The following is a 21356-nucleotide window of genomic DNA, read 5'->3' as shown; positions in this document are numbered from 1 at the left end:
CACACACACACACACACACACACACACACACACACACACACACACACACACACACACACACACGTGAACTCAATGACTCAATGACTTTGGAAAGCTCATATTGAAATCACAGAGCAATGATCTTGTTCCCTCAGACAACACCACCCTTTATGCTGATGAGAATGCACTGAATATATTGGTAAATAGTATGGAAATGGGACACAGCTCATAATGGGAAATCTGGACATATCCAGACAACATGTGGAACAAAAGCCTTATAGCCAGGAATCACAGTGCTTATACGTGGTAATAGGTGCAAACCTGATGCACACTCATTTGTGCTGGATTAGTCATTTAGAACATGTACGCTCAATCTATGCTCCACCAAAAAAAAAGGGTGTTTTCATTGGAAGCTAGTGGAAGTTATTTGACATTGTCAAGTTCCATATGCCAACACCAACGGCACGGTCCAGTGGCAGTGACGGCACAAACACACACACACACACACACACACACACACACACACACAGAGTCACACACAGTCCCTGAGTTGTCTTGACCTAATTGAAGCCCAGCGGTCTGCCTGAGGTCATTCTCTTATACCTCCTTTATTTTAATGAGATTTTTAATTAGCATGTTAATTGCCTAACGTGATCAGCGGGGGTGACTAGCTAGCTGGCTAGCTGCTGTTGGCATCCAGCTGGGCCATAACACTGAGGCTTTCCACTCTGCTGAGCAGCACCATGCCAGGCCGAGCTTTGCTAGGCTAGCCTGGAGAGGAAACGGTGGTGTGGAAAAACAAGTGCTGATTTTCTGCAGTCTCGTGTTGCATTTATGGCGGAGGCAAAGCTCTAGATCTAATTAATTGCCAGTTTATTCAAATGAGTTTCAATTCTCTGACACCCAGTTGATTTGCTGCATCCTTATATTTAGGAAACATTAGTCCATTAATATAGACCTGTACGGTTTGTAGCATTATTACACGCATATAAAAGGACTGCTTCTGCTTTTTCTCTGCTGTTTTACAATCCTGAAGATATTTTGTCATACTGTATAAGACAAATCCAGGTTGAGGGTAAAGTAAGTAAACAAGCCACCATTACTGTGATGAATATTACTTCTAAACAGCTTTTAAGAAACTGTTAATCAACAACAATAAACTTCAGCTATGAAAAAAAGGTAAAATTCACGAGACCCTATGACATGGAATCATTTTCATTTTTTAAAATTAAATTATGTTTGGTATCTGAGCAATGCAAGAAATCAGGGAAAATCCGTTCAGTTCAACTTCAACAATTGCCGGCGGCGCTAGAGCACAAACCAACTGGCATATTGGTCGATATAGTTATTTACTCATCCAACATTAAATCCACTCTCCTTTTAGCTTTGTTTTGGTCTGTGACCTTTACTTAAGAAGTTATGAATAGAACTTGTTGAAATGACCCATACCATAGCTGAATTTGGCTCTTGAAACCATGGCAATGACATAAAGAATTGGTTGGAAGGTCAGAGAGAGAAGCAAATAAAAGAGGAAGCAATAGTCTCTCTTTTAGGTGTATATTTAAGGATTGAATATAAGGAGAGCTGAGGAAAATATATGGAACATGAAAGGTGGAGGAGGTGGCCAGAAAGTGAGCGTCTCTCTTCCTGTCATGTCATTCTGTTAACTTCACTCTAGCAGGAACTCAAGGCTGCGCGGTTATGAGGCTAGCGTTTATAATTTACCACTGCTGGTGTCTGCTTCTTTATTGAGCCTGGCCTTCACTGACAGACACAGACACAGAGGAGGTTTTGATTTAGCCTGGGAATGTTCTGGCCTGTGAATAATCCTCTCTCTCTCTCTCTCTCTCTCTCTCTCTCTCTCTCTCTCTCTCTCTCTCTCTCTCTCTCTCTCTTATCTCCTTTTGTTGTTCTGTCACATCCTCTTCTCTCTGTCTCTCTCTCTCTTTCTCCCTTTCTTCCATACCTCTCTCTTATCATTTCTCTCCCCGGCTGCTTCCTTTCCTTCCATCCTAATTCTTTCATCTGTCTTCCCCTCCATGCCTCCTGTCATCTCCGTTCTTTCTAATCACCTCTCTCTTCTCCTCTCTCCCTCTCCAGTCAGATCTACTGTATAGAGAATGCCCATGGCCAGCTGGTGCGTGACCTGGACTTCAACCCCAACCGCCAGTACTACCTGTCAAGCTGCGGAGACGACTGCAAGGTCAAGTTCTGGGACGTCCGCAACGTCCAGGAGCCCATCAAGACCCTGGAGGAGCACTCGCACTGGTGGGTGGATCAGTGGGGGGTTTCCAGAGAGGTTGTGTTTTTCGGGGTGGGTAGTGGAGTGGGTACTGTCCTCGAACCAGAGCCCCCAAGTTCAAGTTCCACTGTCGGCACGAATCCGTCCTTCTCAAGTGTCACACTAAGCTGCTGTCATCCTCCCATGTTTGGGTGGAAATTAATGGAGTATGTTATTGTTGAACTAGAGGCAGTTAGTCTTTGGATTGTAGTATAAGTTTTTAAAAGGCCAATAATCAATTTTAATTGAATATGAGCTTTGTTAATTGAAGGCATTTTTCTTTGGGATATATTGCAGAGGAGAGATGATTGCTACACTGAGGGTTATTATAGACCTCATGGTGTCATTCCTGAACATGCACATACTTTGGTCTGACGTCAATCAGAAATGTAATTCCTTAGGAAAGCTTAGACATTGAATATTTACTATTATCAGAAAGGTTTTGTAGGAAATTTGTTTTAGCACTGCTCCTTTAATGCACCCAAAAATGAACGTTGTATCTGACATATCTCTCCAGCTCACCACACAGTGCGGTTCGCTCCATTTGCTGTGCATCAAACCTTTCAGCAATTTTCAATGACACTTGTCAATATGGTGAATATTAAGAAAGCCCATGCAGGAGAATTGGGACTATCAGCTGGTGAAATAATTCACCCTGGATGGCCATTATAATGACATTTTATGCTGATGTACCTCATAGTCCGAGGCGACTGGCAGATTTACAAGTAGAGAGAGAGGAGACAGACATTTTAGAGTTGGATACCTCAAAATCTGGACAAATGAAACTTAAGCTATGTGCATGGCTACATACCCCGAGGGTAACAGATGCAAATGTCATTTGGGTGTACCGAGTTGGCCATGATTGGTAAGGTGACAGATTTTAGGGATTATTTGTTTTATGTGAATCAACATTTTTCTAAAAGTTGTTTCTTTAAAGAGACGCCCCATCTTTTATATTTTCAAATAGTGCATCACATTCCAACGTTTCCCCACAGCTCACTGAACTTGTGTTGGGGACGTAACATTTTATCTTCTATTATATATTACATGGTCAGAATTCACGAGGAATAGATGAAAAAGCATTTATCATTACCTCAGATTTGACTTGAATGTGGGGGAGAAAGTATTTCCTGTGTCTATATAATTATACTGTACCTGTGTAAGGGGTTAAAAAAGCCTGTCACACAGCATGGAGTGTAATTCAGGCACATTCAGTAAAACCCAGTAACAATAATGATAAACATGGTGATAACTGCTTTGCTTCACTGTTGATTGGTTTCTGGTTTTATTAATGGCTTTATCTCCTAACTAATGAAATGCCCTAACTACTGCTGGTGCAATAAAAGGTAGTAATACACTAATTACTAATTAAATAGGCCGCTACTCATTTTGTCAGTGAGGGTTGAGTCAGTGTGGATCGAAGGCAGCCCAGTCCTGCACTAGCTCAGCTTCTGTGAGGCTTCGGGCGGTGCTAAGAGCTGAAGATAGTGTGCTGTAGAAGTGTGTGTGTGTGTGTGTGTGTGTGTGTGTGTGTGTGTATGTGTGTGTGTGTATGTGTGTATGTGTGTATGTGTGTGTGTGTGTGTGTGTGTGTGTGTGCGCATGGGAGACACTCTCTCTCTCTCTCTCCTGTGTGAGCTGAATAGATGATCAGTGTGTCTGCGAGCCAAACTGGGCTACTGCTGCAGCACACCAATAAATAAAGATAAAGGCACACACACACACACACACACACACACACACACACACACACACACACACACACACACACACACACACACACACACACACACACACACACACACACACACACAAGTGCAGGCGTTATCTCCAAAAGAAAGATAGACTTGGTGAACATATCCATAACTGTAGATAGCTGCAGATGGGATCTCTTCAGATAGGAGATAAGTGTGTGTGTGTGTGTGTGTGTGTGTGTGTGTGTGTGTGTGCCATCTAATCTGTGTTTTTTTGCAAGGACTCTCTTTTTATCTCTGTATGGCTACATGCATTTGAGTGTGTTCAATAATTTCTAAAATGCATATGTCTGAGTGTATTCGTCCTGTGTACACTTCTCTTTAGTGTGATGCGTGTGTGTGTGTGTGTGTGTGTTGGGGGCGCTCATTTTCTTTTTCCAGAGCGCAGCCAGGATATGGCCTCAGGGCTGCTGGGGGTATTAGGGACTATTTTTTAGCAGGGAAGCGGATTAGGGGAGCACGGGGAACGGCGTGGCCGAGGCTGATTTCCTGTCAACAGCCTCCGTTATCCCTCAATCCCTCCCTGTGAGGGAAACTGGTACCGCACTCTGAGCTGTGCCCCTGGCTCACAGAGACACACAGAGAGAGAGAGAGACAAACACAAAGACAGAGAGAGAGAGGATGAAAAAGAGCAAGAGCGGGAGACACCGTTGACAATCAGAGATATAGAAATAGGGGGACACAGATGGAGAGAGGAAGGTGTGGAGGATTGAAAAAGTGGATCAGAGCAACAAATAAAACCCGGATGAGGGAGTTTATGATGATGATCATCAGCTCGTGAATTGAGCCCAAACATAGACTGAAAGGTACCAAATCCTCAATTGTTGGCATCCGAGTCTACACCCAGAGAGGCATAATTTGTGTGAATCCCACTGTGAGAATGCTGCATTTTCTGCATCATTTGCGTGGGCACGAGTGTGTGAAAGAGAGATAGAGACGGACAGTTTCTCTGCACGACTGTGTGTGTGTGTGTTTCAGCATGTGTGGTCTTCCCATACATGTGGTTTTACTCACTATAGTGATATCAGTTTTTGTTCAGAACAAAAGATCCACACACGGCTCTTAAATACACCCATGCATGAATGTACTGTACACACACACACACACACACACACACACACCACTGCACTGTTTAAATGTCGACTGGTGCGTCTCTTGTTTTTTTTCCCGTCCCAGGGTGTGGAGCGTCCGCTACAACCACAGCCACGACCAGCTGGTGTTGACGGCCAGCAGTGACAGCCGCCTCATCCTCTCCAATATGGTGTCCATCTCCTCGGAGCCATTCGGGCACTTGGTGGACGACGAGGAGCTCAGCGAGGGGGAGGACAACCACCAGGAGGACAAGTAAGGGAGCAACTCGGGCTAGTTAGAGAAGGAAATGCTTCCACTCATCTAATAGTCGACATTAATTATGGTTCATTACAGCTCCGATTTCATGTATTTTTTTCTACCAGTTATGGTTTTCCAGGCTGTAATAACGGAGTAATAATTAGTATTTTAAGGTTTTAACTGTCCCTAGTATCACTTGACTGTTATGAGAGTGAACCTCGAGGAGGTCACAGGTAAGTTTTTTTTTAGTGCTCAGGAGAGTTCATAATCACCAATACTGAATACGCAAGAGGAAAATTAATTGAAATTGAGCGATACATTATCAGCTCCTCTGCCAACTATTGATGTTTATAACCATGTAATAACCATCCTTCATTGCCCCACTTCTCAAACATTAACAGGGTTGTTATTTCATTTGAGTGCATGCTGTAACTCCCATTAATTTTACGAGATGACACTTTCTTTCTCTGCTTTTACCTGTTGATCCATGAATGACCCTAAACATCTTTAAAGTATTTGGACAGTAGAACCCCTTCTTTAGTTTGAATCTGTATCATAATGCACATGTGGATTCTTTAAAGTTAAAGGTTTGCTTCTGGGGGGTTGTATGAGGTACTTCTCCATACTCGGTGTATTACTACAGTAGATGGAGTTTGGAGAAGCAGACAGGAGTACCAGCACAGCAGCGAAGCACTGCTGTGGACGTGTATATATACTGTATATATATATATATATATATATATATATATATATATATATATATATATATATATATATAGAATATTTTCACCTCTTTACCTTGTTGTCAGACAGCGCTTTTTGACGGGGAACTGAAGCCAATACCTATGCTCTCTTCAAAGCCACCAGACTATTTGTTTCACACAATAACACAAAAGAAGTAACAGATCAAGGTAGATGTAGACCAGCAGTTCTGCAAGGTAACATTACTGTTTTGTCATTGGAAGCCAGTGGCTTTGAATAAGTTGTAGATAACAGCTTCAGTTTACCGAAGGTAAAGGTAAAGCGGTGAAAATATTCTAAATATAGCGTACACTTCTACTGATATGGATTTTGTTTTTACATGTCTGCGTCTCCAAATTGGGGCGTGCCGACCGCCCTCTACTGTTGGTAATACGCCGACTATGGATACCTCAAAGTACCTCACCGGCGCAGACCGGCAGCTTTTACCAAATCAAATCTTCTATGTCTTTTTTTTGTAAGTTATAGCTCCCTTGCATGTTTCTGGATGGCCACAAAGAGCCGAATGAAATGCACCGTGTGATGCTAAAGCATATACAAAAACGCGCCGTATATTTTGAACCGCTTATCTAATATTAGTGCTCCCACTGATTAAACTACCTGAACCTTCCCTTTCACATACATTGCCATGATAAAAGTGTAGAGTCAAAACATTCAAAATATGTTACTGTCAAAACACTTGTGGAGTGTTTCTCCCTGGCATTTAGACATCATCCGTAATGGCTTCCATTCAGTGCTTTTCAAATCTGCCACTGTCCTCCCTCCATTATGGTACAATTCCCCCTCTTATCCATGACTGCCAGTTCTTACACTCAATGACTGACTCTCGTCTACAATTATCACCTCTTCTTCCTAATCACCAGCACTCAGCTTTGGTTTGAACCCTTCCACTACACTTAGTGACCCCTCTTGTATGTGCAGTACGTGTCCACTCCACAGCACCTGGACACTACGTACAGGACTTCTCCAGCGGTGTGACTATTTTCTGAATTCATACGGTTGCTTTTCAGATTCAACACATCGTGAAATTTGCAGATTATTTTAAAGATAGCCAAGCTAAAGGAGTATGCTTTTAATTTGCTAGGCCTGTTTATCAATACAACAAATCGTCACCAAGGTGACGTAAACGCACAGATGGGTGAAAACTGAAAAGAACAACCAACATGTAATGTCATGGTATGGACACTCGTTTGGTGTTCTCATGATGGTCTTGGCGAAGCCTCAACACGTTGCTTCAAAAATGTCCCATAGGTGTCGAACTGGGTTGAGATGTGGTGTTAACAGAGGCCACGCGTACTAAACAGGAAGTGGCTGACTGATATCTGAGGGTCCGGTCTGAGTTCGCTGTATCAGATTACACTGCCACACCACATCTTGAGTCAATGTTACATTCATATTTCAACTGTTTTATATCAAAAGAAAGCAACTTTAGCACTACTTATATAAAGATACCTTCAGTTTATTCGGTACACTTAGCTAAAGCTAATGCAGTCAAATGCAACAGTCCTGTATTAAATCCTACCTTGATTAAGGTTTAAAGAGGCGTTAAAGGGCCGTTGTGTGGGATTTAGGGGAGTCTGTTGGCAGAAATGGAATATAATATTCACAACTATGTTTTTATTTGTGTGTAATCACCTGAAACTAAGAATCGTGTCTTCGTTAGCTTAGAATGAGTTCTTCATATCTACATAGGGAGCAGGTCCTCTTCATAGAGTCCTCCATGTCGCACCGCCATGTTTCTGCCCAGAACAAAAAAACTATACTATATAAGAATACACAACGTTTGGCCAAACTGCTGTAACTCTTAGAGCCGGTCAAACAAAACACTATTTTATCATCTTCACTTGTCTACACTTTGACATTGTAGGATTTCATGAAATCTCAAGTGGCAGAAACAAGAACACTATTCATATTTTTGTTTTCCGTCCTCCCTGCCACCAGGAGACTACTTCACCCAGAGGAAAGGGGGCAGCTTCTGTAGACAAACTTTCAGTTAGCGGAGCCATAGCGACATAAATTCAGCCAGTGTAAACCCCAGGGGCAACTGTGTGACCAGGCTCATTTCAGGAGATTCGACGATTCAGCAGATCTTACACGTTGAGCCTTTAAACAGGTTGAACAACAAAAAAGATCATTATCACCTTCATAAAGGTAGGATATATCCCAGGACAGTTGTATTAGACTGAATTAATTTAATGCTAGAGTTACCTAAAAAAACAACCGTCACCAGTGTTTCCCCTAGGTTTACAGCCTTGGCGGGGGGGGGGGGGGGGGTTCAACTCGCAGGAGAGCGACTGTTGCATCGTGCGTGCGGAGCGGGGCAGAGAGCAGGGGAATTGTAATCGCACGACCATGTAGTGACAGACGTCACATGCCGGCGTGTAAATAAATTAAGCAAAATTAACTCGTCCTTCAAGGGGGGCGCCCCCCAATAACAGGTTAGGGGAAACACTGGTCACTATTTATCACTGTAAGCCGGCTACAAATGTTACCCTATTTGATACTTTCCATTAGCAGGTGAACTGTCCAATGACATAATCCTTAAAAACTCAGCCCAGCATTATAGCATTAGTCAAGTGCTCTCACACGTTCTTTTTCTTCCCCAATGATTCTATACGAGCGGAGCACTTAAGACTGTTTTTATTTCAGGCCGCAGCCCGGGGGGAGCAGCTACTGTCTGTGAGAAACAGTTAATGTGTAAAATAAATCCAAATATGTATGTCACTGTCTTCCCTCGGGACTACTTAAAGCAGTGGGGTTCAGGAGAAATTTGGGATGGCAATAATGCTAGATGATAATTCTAAAGGTTTTATTTATTGTCACATTGTTGGAGCAGTGGGAGAAGTGTCTCAGCACCGTGAGGTGTGCTGAAGACAAAGTAAATGCTCTTCAGTCGTAAATGTCTAGTTATGTGGCAGAACAATAGTGTGTGTGTGTGTGTGTGTGTGTGTGTGTGTGTGTGTGTGTGTGTGTGTGTGTGTGTGTGTGTGTGTGTGTGTGTGTTTTTAAGAAGAGTGAATCTGAACATCACACAAAAAATGCTAAATATCCACCATCATTCAATAGAAAATAGTTTGCTCCCAGTTCAAATTTGCTAGAAGAACTTTTCACACATTCTCACTCGCGGTGTCACAATTCTCCAAAAACACAATTCGATTTGACTTTCGATTTCGAAGTTCACGGTCGAATTTCCGATTTAAAAAATGTTATTTCAGCACATGACTATGCTGGTGTTAGATCATTAGTTTTATGCCCTCACGACTGTCTTCATTTTCAAATGTATTTTATTTATTTTCAAAAGATAGGGCTACATAATATTAAGTGTGATGTAGCCACCATCATTTTTTGAGAGGAGGAATGTACCACACTAAGGATATATGTTCAAATTCAAATGATTTATTTAAAATGTACTTATTCCGCCAGGAAATTGAGATCAAACTGTTAAAGAAGAGCAACTATAATGCAGAAGGATACTTTAGAACAGAGGTATTCAATTAAAATTCCAAAAGGTCCAGATTGAGAAAATCTCCTCGTGCAAAGGTCCGGAACATTCCAATAATATCTAACTTGCGCTCTTTAGTGCAATATATATATATTCAAGAAGCCTAGTAGTAGTAGTAACAAAGTCTCTGTGTAGTCAACAACTGTCAAATCAAATAAAGAAAGTACACATCAATTATATTTTAAAATATAATATATAATTACGTTTTCAAATGTAACTGGATGGATTATAAATAATACATAGAAATACAAAAATAAATGTTCTCTCGTTTCAAGTAAAATAAGGGATCCATCTAAAAATAAAATACACAAATGAATTTTTGAAAAGCTTGCATCTTAAAAGAAATTGCTTGATTTTTTAAAAATTAATGAAAAGGAAAAAAGGAAAGTGTGGCTTGAGTGAACTCTTTTCTTCTCTTTTGTTAAATCCATTTCACATCATAACTGTCTCAGTGAACTTTATAATAAACAATCTCTACACATTTCAACATCTTGCCCTCAGTTCAGACTGGAGTGTTTGGCCTAAAGATGTGTGTTTGGTCTCATAGTGGCGTTTCACATCGGCGCATTTAATAATGGCCACGGTGTAAGAGCCATTTTGTTGTTGTACAACCTCCCACCACATGGGGGCGTAGTGCCGGTGGCAATTGGGGCACAGGTATATAATCAGTTGGGTCATTGCATACAGGTGTTGCTGAACAGAAGGTAGCAAACAGTTTTTAACCGTGCGACATCGACCGTTCCATATTGAATGATTATAAATGTTCTGATTTTGGTTTATGTAAAGGAAAATGGATTACAGCAGAGAAAGGCATGAACTCTGTTTATATAGAAAATAAATTGTTTATATTGGAAGTGGAATTCGTTCTTGGGCACGCATCTAAACAAACATTTTCAGCAACCGTGGTGACCTTTTTTTGGGAAGCAACGGCGTCACTACACACGGTATCTGAACATACGAGTCGTTTAGTAGCGCCAGCAGGAAGAATGAACAAATAAGAGTTCGTCCTTTCTTTGTTAAAAGCTCTGTTTTCGTGGTCCACTTCTCTTTTAAGAGCACGCCATGTAAAATTATCCGACTTACTTCTGCCACTGCTCTCTCTCACTCGGCTCACGAACGATGCGTTTCAGAATACAGATATTTGATTGGCTGAGTAGCGTCACGTGAGATGATTTACAACGCATGTGATTGGTCGGTGTGTTTCCTGGACTGCTGAACGAGTGCCGTAAAGGCTGGAAAAGCTGTGCAGGTTAAAATAGAAGCGCTCCGCCAAAATGTATAATTCTCAATTATCCATCAGTTATACGTCTGGGTCCGGATAGGACAGCGTCTGGGTCCGGATCCGGACCGCGGTCCGCCTATTGGTGACCCCTGCTTTAGAACAACAGCTAGACTGGGATCTAGTGGCTTTTTCCACTGGATCCCAGTCTGTCTACTTGTCCTGCCATATTTGTGCTGTTGCCAGAGGTTGCATTTGATTGGCTACCCGCTTGTGTAGCCAACAAACTGTAGTTTTTTCTTTCAACGACGCATTAGTCGGGAAGGAAAATGTTGCCAGACCAGTTACTTCAGGGAAACAGGAGGATTTTATAGTTGTTGTTTCTCCGACTCCAGCAGTGGTAATGGAGTCTCGAAACAGTACATCAGGTCCCTTGAGCTCGGCTTAGCAGGTAGTTGAACAGCATCTGGGGTTGCCGTTGGCTCCCAGCGAGGAGAACCATTGACAAGCTCTAAGAATGACTTTATAGAAATATTTATTATAACCAGATAAAAGCCAATTTAGTATCTTCAGGTCCTCCATACAGTGGTGAAGAGCTGCATGGAGTCTACAACATGTGATGCATTTCCTCTTCCAGTTTCCATAGCTCATCTCTCTACGTTATGTGTGTGTGTGTGTGTTCAGGGGAAAGGAGCCCCTACAGGACAGCGTGGTGTCTACCTATGAGGAACACGAGGACAGTGTGTATGCGGCGGAGTGGTCGTCGGCCGACCCCTGGCTCTTCGCCTCGCTCAGCTACGACGGACGCCTCGTCATCAACAGGGTCCCCCGAGCCCTCAAGTACCGCATCCTGCTCTGAGAGGCTGGGGAGGGACAGGTGATCAGAGAGTGTGTGAGAGTGTGTGTGCAGTAAGCAAGAAAGTGAAGATGAAGTAACCCAGCTGTAAACATCCTTTACAACAAAAAGTCTGACATTCCTTCATAACGTGACACAGTAAGTGTGCTGTGCAAGACGCTGCAGTGTGTGCTGTAAATCTACTGAAGCTCATAGGTTTGACTGACCACTGGAAACAATAAAACGGTTTTGTGCTGTCGTGGAACACATACATGAGTAAAATAATTTTCTTCATCCAAGAAACTACTGTGTCATGTGATCTTGTGCATAAATATGTTATTTCCCGACGATATTTTGTCTGAATCCTATTTGTTCTCATTTATGTTGTGTTTGTCGTTACCCGTGTGAAAATACTGGTATTATCTGGTGCTCAACTGCCATTACCAGTTATAAAATGGCAAATGAAAAAAACACTATTGGAATAGAGGAATATATTTCTATAGTTCTAGCTTGTTAGGGTTGCATCTAACTATTTCCATCATCCTTGAATCTGACAATTCTTTTTTTAAATTTCTATCACTGAATACATCCTTAAACCTGCAATGATTTTTGGGCCACTTGGGGTCAGCAGAACAAGCTGTGAAAACAATACTGACATATTATGAGTTGACATGGCAAACCGTTATATATTTGCACATCCAGCAGACACGTGCTCGTTCATTTGCAGTCGTGTTTCTTGTAACCTGAGTCTAACCTGAGAGAAATAATCTGCAGCTGCTAGCTGCTGCTGTTTAGCAGCTGACGCTCCACCGTGTCCAGACCGAAAGGCAGTGTTTGCAAGCTGCAAAAGACCTCTATTTGTTGACCAGACGCAATACCAAATGAACTTTGTCTACCTTCACCATCTCATTCTCTTCTTCCTTGTCCTCCTCTCTGCGTCACTTGCTCCCCCCTCCCTCCTCCCCACTCCGTACAGTGTGTGCTGAGGCTGGTCGATAGTGACAGTCCGAGCCTCTGTTATGGCAGACACCATTGACAGGCCTTTTAATTGCAGCTCGACTCTATGCATCTCTCTCACACACACGCACGCACGCACGCACGCACGCACGCACGCACGCACGCACGCACGCACGCACGCACGCACGCGCCAGGGGAGTGGTATGGGCTCTTCATTAGCTATGCCAGTTGGAGCAGGCAGTGGCAGAATACAGAGTATATTCGGCTGTCTAACCAAAGAAGCTGCTCTCTCACACACACACACACACACACACACACAGGCCTTGTTACCCTGCAGTCAATTATTGAGAGGAGGGATCAGGGTGTAGATACACCCTGATGGCGAGTGCTGAAAAGGTAATCGCTCAATATCGGCCATCTGGAAACTTGAGATGCTCATGCACAGACGAGGCGCTCGCAGCACTCGTTGTCACGTCTCTGCCGTCTTCTGGGCGTCAAGTGTATGAAGAGATGGGAGGGTGACATGCATGCCGAGGTCTTCTATGTGTTATATGTCGTACTATGTGCGATTTGTATAGAAAAACTATATTAAAAGACAGAGTATTTAGAAAAAGCAGAGAGATGTTTCTGCCATCTTATGCAGAATATCCAGCAGCTGATTTGACTGACTGGGACCAATCAGTCCATCCATCTGCTAATACCAGCTGAGTATTTGCATGTGAATCGATGAAGGTGCCTCTTTAGTATTCCTGAAAAGGCTCGCCTGTGACAAATTACACTCAGTATGATGCATTGATAGTCAATGAGGACATTTTGAGGTGTTATTGTCGACACGGTTAATACCCATATACAGGCAGCAGCGCTTTCCTGGCCAACAGCATCGCACGATGGCGGCTGGTGGGTTATTCACAAAGCAAAATCTAGGAATCTCTGTTGTCCACAAATATGGACTTAATTAGTCGTTTTATTTTTTTTGTCATTTACGTGATCTAACATCTTGCAACTGTGCTAACTAGAAAAAAATACATTGGCGTCATGCAAATTTGAACCCACATACACATTCAATACGCGATAAATCCCAAAAGATCTCCCAATATATTGGGATTTAAAGAAATACATACACACTTTAAGGGCCAGTGTGCAGGATTTAAAGCATATATTGGCAAAAATGTAACATAATATTCATAACTTTGTTTTCATTTGTGTATAATCGCCTGAAACTAAGAATCCTTGTGTTTTCGTTAGCTTAGGATGAGCCCTTCATATCTACACGGAGTCCGCCATGTTTCTACAGTAGCCCAGAACGGACAACCCAAACACTGGTTCTAGAGAGAGCCTCTCCCGTTTCTATGTCACCTGAAGGCCACCATAGTTCTCTGACATGCTCGTGAAATTGTGGTAACGTGAGCTGCAGAGTGCAACACCGTGGTACCGCCATTCACCATCTATCTCACTACTCCTAAAGTAGGCGACAGTCCTGAAAGGTATGTTGAGTTCAAAAGTTTCTCAAACAGAGGAGAAGAAGAGAAGAAGACCACAGAGGAGAAGAAGAGAAGAAGACCACAGAGGAGAAGAAGAGAAGAAGACCACAGAGGAGAAGAAGAGAAGACGACCACAGAGGAGAAGAAGAGAAGAAGACCACAGAGGAGAAGAAGCTCTCTTTCTTCCATCAACAAGCAGGGCCAGAATCAAATGGTTCAGGTTAAAATCAAAAGTATTTCATATTCTTAACAGAAGCTAAAACAAATGCAAACTGAATCACACTATCAACAGTAAAACAAACATAATACTCCATGAAATATGAGGCCCCGTTCGGGCCACACGACAGACAGGCATGGCTGCCACATGGCCAGGAGGAGGTCTGATGATCTTCTGCAATTCGAAGATTCTTTGTTCCTGCTGAGTCTCTCAAAAGTATCATGTTTCACATTTCACAGCCAATCGATCAGCTCAGTGATTGGCCGAACCCTTCGGACTTCCGTCGGCCATCTTCTTGACCCATTCCTCCCTCCTTGAAGGCTGTGCTCAGAAACCTTTCAGTAACATCCCCCTCTCTCTGATCTTTATTACTTTATGGCGGTGTCATTAATTCTCTGGTTTCTCTCACAGTGCACAATACATTCAGTAACTCCTTTAGTTTAAACATTCTACAAGTAAACATATTGTAACACATAATATCCATACTAGGAGTGCTTTTAAAACTTAAATTCCTCACAGGTACCACAGCGTTGCCGCGGTTTTTACTCTGCGGCACACTTAAGTTCAGTCTTGGAAAGGGAGGGTTGTGCGGATCGTTGGTTGAGATCTGCAAACTAACCACTAGATGTCACTAAATCCTACACAGTGGACCTTTTAAGTGTAAACCAATAATTCATAATTTTTAAAATCTTGTTTCTCAAGATTACCAACCATACCTTTTAATACTATTTAGAGTATGAAGATGGAAATATTTATCTTGGCACTTTGGTTTTTCCATTATTCCTCCTAATGCTCTACTTGTGGGGTCTGCTCTTAACTGAAGCGCTACATCATGGTTAGTCATGACGTCTCCTCTCCCATCCCGAGCCTCCGCTCAGAGACCTATAGCAGCACAGTGCTACTGCGTCACTACAAGATCCAGCAGCGGGTTGTCACCATGCATGTCACGTGACCAAAGCTTTACGTGCCAGTCGTCCGGACCTCCTCAGGTCATAAACCTCTTGACCTGGAATAAGAGGTGACAGTGGTGTTGTGGCTGCCGGCTGCCTCATGTGACTCTGTCCACTTGCCTGGGAAGGAGAGAATGGAGAGAAAGTGACTGAAATATTAATGTGGCTGGGAAATAGGAGGATTTCTTAAGCAAAGAAGAGGGACACATTGCTGGAATATGTGGTTTACCATGTGGATAAATTAAAGAGGCATTTGTTTCTCAGTTCTAGGCTAAGATTATATTGATGAGGAGAACACATAATGTATTACAGAATCACCTCAGAGATCAGTGGGCATGAGTGTCATTATTTATTTATTCTCTCCGTTGTATGCTTCTGTGTAAATGCCATTGATTTCGTATATTACATTATTTTTACTCCATCACCACCACATCAGACATGTCTTACACAGGAAGTACGGTGCACTTCTAAAACACAAAAGTGTTTGCGTAACGTCTTATGAATGGCAGTAATTGTACCTGAGGGGTCACCCGGGTGTCGTCCTCAAAGGGTGGAGGCGGAATTGGATTCAGCCGCTGAGAAAATGAAATAAAAAAATGAAATTAGATTTAATTTAATTATTTATTCATGTCGGCGATGCAATATGGAGCCACATGGGGTGTTTGTGTGTTTGTGCGTGAGTGTGAGCGGGGGGTTTTCAGGTGATTATTACCTCAGAGATTTTGACTCATTTGTATGGAGGGGAATTTATATGACCCCTTGAAATGGAAATTATGCACAAACGCGCTGCTCTCCACAGGAAGAGGAGAGAGAAAGAAAGAAAGGAAAGAGTGACTGATAGCTGGAAAAGGGGATGTCAGAGGTCCCTCAAGGCGCCTGTGGTGGGGAAGGAGAATGGCATGAGCAAGATGAGGTGTGCGTGTGCGTGTGCGTGTGCGTGTGCGTGTGCGTGTGCGTGTGCGTGTGCGTACACACTTTACAGCTTTCTGTGTGAGGACCAATTTGAGTTTTGGACCTTCAGAGTGAGGACATTTTTTGAGGTTCAAAACGTCCCGTTTCAGGATTAAGACTTGCTTTAATATTGAGGTTAGATTTAGGTTTACAGTAAAGGCCTTTTACACACCGAGGGTGGGTTTTTTCGAGAGTGCATTCACACAGAGTGCAGATATTGCATGGAGAAAAGCGACAGCATTTTACCTGTTGTGAGATTGATTTTTCGGAGACTCAAATAAAGGCATCAACCAATCACGTTTTGCGGAAACGGACATATCCAAAACTTACACTATAGTGTACAACAACATGAAATCTCCATAGTCCGTAAGAAGGCAAACTTTAATACTCTTTTCAACCTTTACAAAAGGCAGCGCAGACCTGTTCTTACCTTTCACGCTATGTTTATTTGATATGGACATCACAGTAGCATTAGAATTGTAACATACATTTATGCACAAAGCCCAGATGCACTGTGTTAAGTGTTTGTAGCGAAATGCTAATTTACAACACCTGTCCACATTAGGCTCTTTTAAAAAAAAGTTAAAATAGAAAAAAAAGAAGTTAAAATAGAAAATAGGAAAAAAAGAAGGAAAATATATCCACAGATAGATACACAAAGTACAAGTGTGTTGATAGGGGTGATAGGTGTGAGAACAATGTTGTTTCTCTTTTAGCCAAGATTTAATACCTCTATTAAAAACATTAAAATTGTGTTGCATTTTCAACTCAGTTGGTAGACAGTTCCATAGTTTTGTTCCTTTAACAGAGAAGACTGATTGTCCAAATGAGGTTTTGCGTAATGCAATGCCCCAGACATACACTGTGTAACTGTTTACCAGAGGGGCTTAAGGAAACTCAATAAAACAGTTTACAGTGAACTTGGGCTATTTTGAAAATAAAATATCAGCCAGAATGACAGACATCTGGGTCAATAGGATCCTGATAGTTGGTCCTCTACCTCCACAAATCTATTTAGACCCTTTGTTGTGAAAAAAACTGTTAAAAAAAACTTGCATCGCTGCCAGCATGAATAGTTTTGATGCAAAATATTCTAAATATTTAGCATTTGTCATTTATTTAACGTCACATCTCCTTTGGGTAAAGGCCTTAAGTGTTGGGCTCAGGCATTTAGTTGTGACAGTTAAAGTTAGGGTAAGGGGCTAGAGAATGCATTATGCCAATGATAGAAGTTCAAGATTTTGTGTGTTTGGAGGAGGAGGGAAGCCTGACGAAGTGTGTGTGGCCCTCAAATGGGTTGCAACAGGAATGACTCACGCAGATCTGCTCTTTAAAAATACTACATACTCCTGAATGAATGTCCTGTATGACTCCTGAGCTGGAAGGGATTCAGGATCAGCTCAAGAACACTGGTTAGGCGGCAAGTTTCCAACGTTGGCTAGAAGACAGGTATTCGACCCGCTGCATTTGAAATATGTATCAAGAGAGAGATGAGCTGTACTCCGCAGCCTGTGGTGGATGGAGAATAAACAAACCATTTGAAATGTGCAGGGGTTTAATGCACAAGGCAAAAAAAATCTGTTAAATGTTAGCCTTCTTGCAGCCGCAGCGTGCTCTCTCTCTCTCTCTGAAGCGTTTAGCTCCGTGTCAGTGGAAGCCCCCATGAAACGCGGCCCCATCACTTTTGATGTTCTCGGAGTGCGCGAGGATAGCTACTTAGCGCTGACAACCACCCTGTAGTCGGGGAAAAGCTCTTGTGTGTCGTAAGCTACTTATTTACTGTCCTATCGCTAGTGCAGAAGATAAACTGCTTTGGGAAGGGGGCGAGCAGAGACTACTAAACCATCGGTGGAATTACAGGAGGGTCTTTATTTAGGGTGTGTTTTTCAGGGAACCCCCACGTTGCAATGTGTCTTTTTTTAATCAAACCTCTTTATTGATTTGCATATGTTCTCTTGGTGTAGCCCAAGACTTTAAACCTCTAGTACTAGTAGGAGATGAATTAGTGCTTACAGATTCCTACACCTCATTTATTGTCCTTAAATAAAGCAAAGCCCCGCTCCCAACTTCTCCCCCCTTTTTTTACTCTCCACCTCACCATTAGAGACACTCACTGAGTTGTAGCCTTGTTCGATTGACATCGTTCAGCTTTGTCTAGCCGACCGGCCCTCCTTTCTTCCGAGAAGAAAGGAGGGCCGATGGACAATGGCCTTGGTGCTGTCACGAAGCGCCGAGCGCCCACTTCCCTTCTCCGACCTCATTGTTCTCCAATTACCGAACAAGCACATGGGGTGGATCCAGCGGTTATTTATGGTCCCCCGCCACCACAACGCACATATAATTACCTCTCAAAAGCTGTAATTGTGCTCATTTCTCATGTCCGGTGCGGACGTCCACTCCTGTGACCTCGCCGCGTCGCCATGGAGATTGAGAGCCAATTGCCGTTGAAGGACATCCCAGGTCGTAGTTCGCACTTTGGATTGAGGTGTTTCACTATGTAGGCTACATTGGACGGTTGAATTCAAATGGAGCAGCGATTACGCGCCAGTCAACAAAGTAGTTAATATGTTCTTTTTTTAGATTCTGTAAAATCAGAGAAAAGTAATTAAAGACTAATGTTCTTTATATCCGTGTCGCTATGAAAAAGTAATTAAGGTACGGTCTTGTGTTTCAAAAAATAAAATAACTTTTTGCACAGGGAATGCATCCAACGCCGTCCTCCTGCTTCAGTTTGTGACTCCAGCTCCTGGATGTGAGGTTGATTGACTAGTGATTGAAGTGACTGGTGAGTTCGTCACCAGCGTCCCGGCAATACAGAGTGACAGTCTGTATGCGTTTGATCAATGGTGCATAGCTCGGGGGACAGAGCGGGAGTGGGGGGGTCGTGGCGACTCTCAGACCTCTTTGTCAATCAAAAGGCCCACGAACTGCACCCCATGAAATCCATTAAAACCAATTTAGCCACAGCCGTTCAGCTCCACCCATGGTGAATTAATGATGGATTTTCAAAACTTTGGTGGTTTGAGTTGATTGTTGGGTATTATTTCTCTGACCTGGTGTGTCATTCATTATTATGTGGTGAAAAGAGCTCTCAGTGAGGGATCATTCAGCATACTTTATATCCAGCCTGATCCGAGGATTTTAAAAAAACAACTGTTTTTTAAGTCTTTCATCCCTTTTTCTATTTTCTGAGCTAATTCTGACTAAATGATCCTGTTTTTGCTACAGGTTGATGTCTGACTGATTTCCCTCCTAAAGTTATTATTGTGCTTCAAAAACGATCAATATATTACAACTTTTGGAACATACTGACTCCTTGATTAATTAAATGAATTTAATTAGTTAAAACACTTACTTACCTATCCAACAAAAATCAAGCAACATTCACAGCATAGAGGTCCATCCATTCATCTTCTAGGGTTTTTCACAGGTCACAAAATAGAAATACTCAATTAAGTACAAATACCTCAAATTATTACTTAAGTGCAGCACTTATTTGACCTCGGTATAATGACCGTGCACCACACCTACGGTACTGTGCTGCCAGTAGTTAGAAGCTAGTAGCACTAGTAGAACAACATAAACCAAATTTAAGGTAGTATTAGTAGATGATTATTTTACTAACACAAGGGCCGAAAGCATATAACAATGGCAAGTGAATACCAGCTACATCACCATTTTCCAATCCCAAGCCGTATATTGTCCTTTACCTGGTTGCTGAGGTAGTCTTTGAGGTGTTGCTTATACAACATTGGGTGTTGAGAAGATAAGATGTTTCCTTCCATTCCTTCCAGGTGGAGACATCAAGGCCCATCCGAATATTTGTTCTGCTGTATTAATGTACTGCAGGGCTTTGCGATGTCACGTCTCACTCTTCTCTAAGGTTTTCCTTCATTCCAGTTTATATTTCCTTTTTTATTTTGGTATACTCACCTTTGTCTCACGTTTCAGATTCTTCACTTCTTGCCCTTGTGTTTTTTCTGCCTGTGGTGTTGTCTGGGCCCGCCCTGATTGTGTTCAGCTGTCCCTCGTTATCTCCCCCCTTTATTAGTACTTAGTCGGTTCATCACTGCCTGCTCCCCTTCCAGCCTTGTTTCTTTAGTGTATTTAGACTTTGCCTATGTTTAGATACCTTTGACTCAGTTTTTTTTGGCTCGGACTACTTTCTCTATGGCTAGTTCCCTTTTGATGTCAGACATTATTTGCAAGCATTTCATAGGAGCAGACAAAATTATTTTTTAATACATTTCCTTGCTAATTTTTGGGAAATCCAAAAATCCATGCTCTGGCTGAGAAATGCTAATAGAGCTCACCTCTCTGTATCTATTTTGCCACAAACAAAACTAGTCTCAAGCAACGCATGATTCACTGGCACTTAGCCTCCAGCGCCACCTATTTCATGAGTATGTGAGAATGAATCCCGCTGTACCACTTCCTGACCGAGCACTAGTAGCTTTTACTTCAAGTCCTGGTTAATGTGAATAAATGTATACATGCAGTACATCCTGTGTGTGTGTGTGTGTGTGTGCGTGCTCGTGCGCTCTGTCCTCCCCTGACCCCTGGCTGTTTCACTGTCTGGCTGCACACTCACTCTCTCACTCTTCTTCCTTCCTTGCTCACTCGTTCATATCAGACATGTCATCTGCCGCGGAGCGCTCAGACACCCTCGTGGGAGCTGCCTGACCCAGATCTGTCTCCTCTGTCCAGTTGACCACACACACACACACACACACACACTCGGGCACAGGTGCACTTGACATTTGGTCACTGACAAGACATCAGGTGAGGACAGATGAACCCAGGTGACAAGGAGAAGCAGTGAACCTCTATGTGATATTGCCCCTCTGAGTCGGAGAACACACACACACACACACACTTGTCTCCATGTTGTATTTGCCTGTCAAGCGAGCAGGAATAGCTGTGCTCGTTTCTCTTCTCTGAAAGCGGCGGCCTTCCAGAGCTCTCATCACATCGCTTGACTCAAAGGTGTGTTATTTTATTTACATTTGCAGAGAAATCCCATGTAGCCAATAGCAGAGTGTGAATGACAGGAAGAGTTGTCGCGCTGCTTGTGGTTAAGACAAATAAACAGGAAGGTCCTTGAAGAGCCAACAAATTAAGCCTTTCACCCGAGGCAAAGAT

At 42.6% G+C, this 21356-nt stretch overlaps 1 protein-coding gene across 1 annotated transcript in view; it reads left to right on the top strand.

Moving 5' to 3' along the window:
- The window catches only part of eipr1 (EARP complex and GARP complex interacting protein 1), a 54842-nt gene extending 42881 nt beyond the window's left edge, over positions 1-11961 (top strand). Inside the window, exons 7-9 of the mRNA XM_079174142.1 lie at positions 2080-2247; positions 5191-5358; positions 11508-11961. Of these exons, the coding sequence (XP_079030268.1) occupies positions 2080-2247; positions 5191-5358; positions 11508-11682 (511 nt within the window). The 3' untranslated portion in view covers positions 11683-11961. The remainder of the gene's footprint in view (positions 1-2079; positions 2248-5190; positions 5359-11507) is intronic.
- Positions 11962-21356: the final 9395 nt, after the last annotated feature.

The sequence above is a fragment of the Pholis gunnellus genome, assembly GCF_910591455.1.
Source record: "Pholis gunnellus genome assembly, chromosome: 15".
In the NCBI taxonomy this organism is placed as follows: Eukaryota; Metazoa; Chordata; class Actinopteri; order Perciformes; family Pholidae; genus Pholis; species Pholis gunnellus.
Note: the sequence above shows the minus strand (reverse complement) of the source record. Positions and strands in the feature narration are given on the sequence as shown.